Source organism: Myotis brandtii, unplaced genomic scaffold (genome assembly GCF_000412655.1).
Source record: "Myotis brandtii unplaced genomic scaffold, ASM41265v1 scaffold630, whole genome shotgun sequence".
Taxonomy (NCBI): Eukaryota; Metazoa; Chordata; class Mammalia; order Chiroptera; family Vespertilionidae; genus Myotis; species Myotis brandtii.
In genome coordinates, this window is record NW_005370412.1 from 1,421,476 (window position 1) to 1,427,641 (window position 6,166).

The following is a 6,166-nucleotide window of genomic DNA, read 5'->3' on the forward strand; positions in this document are numbered from 1 at the left end:
CCCTCCCTTCTTTCTTTCTTTCCTTCCTTCCTTCTTCCTTTCTTTCTTTTTCTTATTATTTGTGCCTAACCCTGCTTTGAGGCCCAAGAAAACAAAAAGTGCTGCTAGTATAAAGGCACCATCTGTGCCTGTGAACCCTGGCAGGGCCCAGGCACAGTTTTGGAACCAGAAGGGTTGACTAGAGTGATGTGCAAGTGAGTCTCCAGGCCTGCTGCCCTGCGCAGCCTCTTTTGGCAGGAGAGGCCTCCCTTTGCACAGCTTCCCGAGCAGGCAGCTCCTCCAACACACTGCTGAGAGCAGCTCTGCTCCCTGGGGCTCCTGCTCCGACAGCAGAGATAATGAGGTTACCAGCCCGGAGAGCCGCCCCTGCAGCTGCAGGCCTCTGGCTGCCAGCCTGCGCACTCGGAGCCTTCCGGTGACAGCTGCGGTTCCCTGGCTGTCGGGGGGCATTTGTCACAAGACCCGGTGGGCAGGCAGGAGGGCCCCAGGCAGCTGGCCAGATGCTGCCAAGATCGGCCTTGCCCCAGGTTTCTAAGCCATTTCCCAGCTTTGCTATTTCCTTTCTGTCCCTCAAATTGGAGTGGTTGATTTTTTTCCCCCATCAGCTGCCCTGCTTCAGTTCCTGACACACAAAGCTGTTTTTCCCACTGATTAGAAAAACAGGGCCTTTGGGGCGCCTGCAGGCATCCATGCAGTAACAAACTGAGAAGGGGGAGAGTGGCAGTCACCTTCACAGATGGCAGCCAATGTTAGCGGGGGAGGCAGTTCCTAGTCGTGGTACACCCTGGAGAGGGCAGGCACTGCCCAGCCCTTGGAGGGAAGGTGGCCTTTCTCCCATGACAGGGGGCAAGCAGGTGTGGTCCTGAGGGATGGTGAGCCTGCCCCAGTCTAACTGCCCACCTCCTATGGCCGCATCATACTGGTCCACTGCAGGGGTGCCAACCCCGGCAGACAGGCAGGCTCAGACTCTTTCATCTGAGGAAGTCTTTCCAGTATACTCTGACCTTGGCTTCTGCCAAGGGCACACAGCCCTGGAGCCAAACCCTTCCCATCATGAATTATGACCCACAACCCAGCTCTCACAATTCTGGGAAGTGTCCTGAAAGGGTTGGGCAGCTAGAACATGTCTAAATAAAGGCAATTCCACCTGAGAATAGACATCTTTGGCCACTTTCCTGAACGCCTGCACATCGGGGCTCGTTTGCTCAGGGGGTAGGGCACAGGGATCAAGTGGCTGAGTGCTTTTCCTTCCTGGGCCTCAGTTTCCCCATCCGTAAACAGCAGGCATATAATAGGGGAGAGGACTCACGACCCTGTGAGTCTGGGTCTTTGGCTAGGGAGTCTAGTGCACCCCAAAGTGGGGTGGGGAGACTCTGACACTCTCTCCCGGTGGGGTTCACACCACAGATGTTTGGCTCTCAAGGAGCAGCAAACCCTATAAAGACAAGGGGAATTCCATGTGAGTATTCTGGCCCTTCCCTTGGCCCCTCCAACCACCAGGGCCCTAAGCTGCTTCCCAAGGACAAAGGGCAGCATGTGGCCCCCTCCCCGCTGGATTTTCCATCTACGCCAGTTTCTTGTTGAAGGCACAGGCAGGTCGAGATCTCGAGTCCTCTCCTAGCCAGGACAGAGTGGCCTCTTTCTGCAGCCATCATAATCCTGGATTAAAACAATAAGCTCCAACAAGTCTGGGTTTAACCCTTTCATCCCAGGAACGAGATTTAGGGAAATAATTTGGCATGTAATGCCAACTGACATTTCCCAATTTATAGGATGAGGCGGGTAGAGAGAAAATGTATAGTGTACAGAACATACATAAACTTTCTGCCCAGCATTTGTTCCGTTTTGTATATCATCTAGCCCTTTGATGACCAAGGATAGAGCGCTCCTGCTGTCACACTGTGTGTAGTTTCCTGAGTGAGGGGAAGAGGTAAGGAAGGCCTGGTACTCTGGACTGTGTGCTTCACGAGGCAGGGGCCTTATCTTGGTGCCGTCTTCTCTGGGCTGCAGGATACTGACAGGCCAGAGCCAAGAGCGGTGGTTCTGGACAGCCTGCCTAGGCTCCTGTTCTGGACTGCCACTTCCTAGCTGTGTCACCCTGACAGGTTGCTTAGGGGTTAAGTCTCAGTTTCCCCATCTGCTAACTAAGGACTCAGTTGTTAAGTGAGACCTGAGTCCCTTAAAGGGGTTAGCACAGGGTTGTTCACATTTACTATGATTATTGCTGTTATTAGTAGCACCATTATTTGTTAAATCACTCCCACCCCCTCACTGAGTAAAGAATGCAATCCCTCAACAGGCGCTGAAACCACCTGCCAAAGAGATGGCCCAGTAGTAGTCTGTACAGGATGTCGTGTTTGGAGTTGACACACCATCTCGAAGCTAGAGAGGGCGAGGTGGTGCTTTGTCTTTAGACTTTCAAAAACCTTTGACAGGGCTTCACACAAATCATCTTCCACAGAGGACGCTGTTGGGTAGCGGAGGGAACCAGCTGTCTAGACCATAAACAGGAGCTTCTCTCAGCAGAGAAGGAAGAGAGGGCATCCTTAAACAGGACTGCTTTGAACATACTTCATTTAACACCTCTCAAAGGATCTGGGTGGAGCCGCACAGAGCTTTCCTAAGACATCAAAGTGTCTCCATCCTTGCCTTCTTAAAGAAGGCTAACAAGTTCCCCACTGGGCTGGCCGTCTGGTGTGTGGGGACAGGTGTCCAAGACACCCCAGGTCGGGGGACAATGGCCTGCTCAGCTCTGGTGGCCAGGAATTCCTCTTCCTGAATTTCAGCCTGACTCCCCAAAGATGACTTATTAAATTGGCTTTCTTGAGCCCCTCTATTCATAAAAGTTGGGACCTGAATGAGATTTTAGTGTGAGGTGTGTGTGAGTGCGATAATGACTCGGCATGGAAGTCCCAGGTGGCACTAGCTGTGTGGTAGGACTTCAAGTGTTAGTTAGCATCCTTCCCTCTCCATCTAGGATTTAGAACACTAGATGCGTCAGGAGCACGGTATTTGAAAACACTGGTGAATGGTTAAATTACTTTTTCTTTCTAGTTTTGGTCTTGGTGGTTTGGGGAGTGGTAAGAGGGCTTCCCTCTAGCTTTCCTTTGAGTCTATATCTGAATCAGCAGGCAGGACTGGGAATAGCGAGGATAAGCAGGGTGGGCAGGGCTCAGTCATTTTTCCTTACATTCTTGCCTCGGGTGTCCTCAGGTACCTACAGCCCCGGGAATCCTGGGAAGTGAAGGGGTGTCTCTTCCCCCATGCTCACCCCCAGGACTCATCATGACCTCCTGATCCTAGGGGCCCAGAAGATCCAGAACCTGACTCCTGAGCAAAAATGACTCCAAACACTGGGCTACATGACACATGTACCAGGCCAGGGTTGAGGCCAATCTCAGAGCAGACAGCAGTGGGCAGCAGCTCAGACTCACAGATGCCCCCGGCACCCCCACTGTGAGTGTACTCTGACCATCCTTCCCAGTCAGGACACTGCCCACCCCCCTAATCACCTGGTGTGCCCACTTTCCCCAAGACACTGGCCGAGTGGCTAGAGCAAACTCTGTGGGATAGCAGGGTGGGATTGGAGGAGGAGAGATCCTTTACATGACCCCAGCACACCACCTCGATTGGGAAAGGAATCGGTGCAGTAAGTGCTTTGCATTTGTACACTTTCCCTAAGGGTTTTTACAACCATTATTTCCTTTTAGACTCACACAGTCCTATGAAATCAACCACACACGTACGAGTTGTCCCACTTTAAAGATGAAGAAACAGAGGCCAGGCAGGGGAACCGAATCCCACAAAGCAAGAGCACGTCGTTTGCAATGCTCTGCACAGTGCCTCATGCCCACTGAGTGGTTTTGCTGAAGTAGCAGGCAGGCCCAGCCTGGGACATGGGGTGACTGGCACCCTCTACTCTGTCTCAGAGTTGACAATCCATAGTGGCCCACTGTCCCCTGATCTGCCCTTGTGCTTTCTCAAGGTCTCCTACTCTCCCATTGATCGGTAAATGGAGGGACAATGGTGAGGAGGTAGAGAGAGAAAGGGTGCGCTCTGAGCTCTTACCTGTTCTGGTCTGAGTCCTGCAGGGAGATGCCTGAGTCCCAGTCCATGTCCCCAGATGGTTGCTCTAGGACCCAGAACAGAAGCAGAGATCAGGGCAGAGCCAGCAACGGGGCTCTCCACTGCCACTTGAGGAATGTCAAGGAGAAACGTGTCTCCAGAAGTCAGTTGCTTCCCAGATAAACCCGCTCCTCTCCTCTGCCTGTGTCTCCGCCTGAGAGGTGGAGGCATGGCCTGTCACGGTGGCTGTGGGAGGCCCTGCCGTGGGCTAAGGGGCCCACACGGGTCCTCTCGGGAGTGGGTGAGGAGTGAGCTCTTGGAATGGGAAGGAAAGAAGGGACAGAGGTGTCTTCTCAGGCTTGAACACTTGCACAGCCCAGTGGTGCTACTGCCTAAGTTCAGTCCACCTGACAAGATGCTCAGCCACTTTGTGGTGAGGGCACGTCATTGGAGGGCGATGCAAAGAGCCTCTAGAAAAGGCTACTTGCCACAGAAAAGCAGCTATGGTAGCCGCCATCCCCGAGCAGAGAGGGTGGCCTCCCATTGGCCTGGGGAGTCATGGGGGTACTCAGCAGATGGGGCTGGCTGTGGGGTGGTAAACACTCTATGTCAAGGCCAAGAACAAGAGGACATCCTGATGATTTTGGTGACAGGCAGCTCTCCTCCCTCTCCTGCCCCACCCCCTGTGCAGTACCCGCTTCTGCTTTTCCTTCTGGACTCCCTTCTGCTGTCCCCACCACCCAGACCTGCAGAGTGAGCCTCACCTGATACAGCTCTGTCCCAGGACAGAGTCCGGGCAGGGATTCCCACCTTGGGGGGGCCCTGCCCCCCAACAATGAGCATCTCCTGCAGAAGAAGGCGGTTCCTCTCCACCTGTTCAGACAGGGGCAAGGCGCTGCGCCCCGTGCCCAGAGCCCCCAGGTCTCCGGCTCTCCAGAGGCCCCCCAGCAGGGCCGGCCTGGGGACAAAGTCCTCCTCGGAGGTTAGAGACAAGCTATCCAGGTCTTCGCCTGCAACTAGAGCATCCTGCAGGGGGCATGACCTTCCTTTCCTCAGGTTGGGCACGTGGGTAATTTTGTTACAAGGTCTAGGGCCCCTAGATTGTCCTGAAGTGACTCTGTGGAGGGGGCTGTCTTGCAAAGAGCTGGACCCCGGCAGCAGACTCCTCTCATGGTCAGGCAGTATCCTTACTGTTTCTGGAGCCCACAGGCTCCTCCCACTGCAGCACTCTAGCCCAGGGGCGGGCGGCCTGGGAGGTCTGGGGCCCCCATTCATGGCGGGCTCCTTCTCATTGACACTGTTGTCCAGCGGTCCCTCGTTTGGGTTCTGAGCATGGAGAACCACAACCGTATCCAGCAAGGGAGACCCTGATGATGGAGTTCTGGCTCCACCCACTTTGACTCGTCGGCATTTGGGTTTCTTGGGGGACGGTCTCTCATGGGTCGTGAGGCAGGGGCTTGCCCCCTGTTTGCCTGCTGTCATACTTTCCTTCAAGGCCCTGACCTTGGACTCCAGCACGGAGGGTCCTTGGGACTGTATCCCCCATGCCCTGGGAGGGTGGGGGACCATCTGGCTGGGTGTTCTGTCTTCCTGAGGGCAGAACCAGGGTCTTGGGAGGTGTCCATTATTGGGCTGTGGCTCAGTGCCACTTCTCGCCATAGCTGAGGTCACTTCCATGGAGCTGGTTATTCTGCTCCCTATGTTGGACTCTCTGGAAAATAAAATAGACAGAGCTCCTTAGACCCAGCGCCTGGCTAGCTCCAGCAACTTCCTGGGTCCCCAAAGTGCCTTCATATTGAGCCCTATCCAGACAAGAGTAATCTGGGGCAGAGCAGGGAATAAACACCCTGTAGATAATGTGAAAGCACTTTGAAAAGCAAAAATCACTGAATGATACAAAAAGGTATTATTAAATTTAGGTTTTCTAACTCCGTTTTACAGAGGGGGCACAAACATCAAACAACTAATCCTAAGCCAGATGTGGACCAGAGTGAAAAGCCAGGTCAGATCTCCCAATGCCTGGCCTCTTGTTTTCATGGCATGTGATCTCAGTGAAGATGTGATATCACACAGGACCTCAGGGTCTGACCGTTGGGTGGAA

General features: G+C 53.9%; 1 protein-coding gene across 1 annotated transcript in view; it reads right to left on the minus strand.

Moving 5' to 3' along the window:
- The window catches only part of KIAA1614 (KIAA1614 ortholog), a 28,394-nt gene that overhangs the window by 20,631 nt on the left and 1,597 nt on the right, over nt 1-6,166 (minus strand). Inside the window, exons 2-3 of the mRNA XM_014528322.1 lie at nt 4,830-5,776; nt 4,069-4,132 (exon numbers count right to left, since the gene is read on the minus strand). Of these exons, the coding sequence (XP_014383808.1) occupies nt 4,069-4,132; nt 4,830-5,776 (1,011 nt within the window). The remainder of the gene's footprint in view (nt 1-4,068; nt 4,133-4,829; nt 5,777-6,166) is intronic.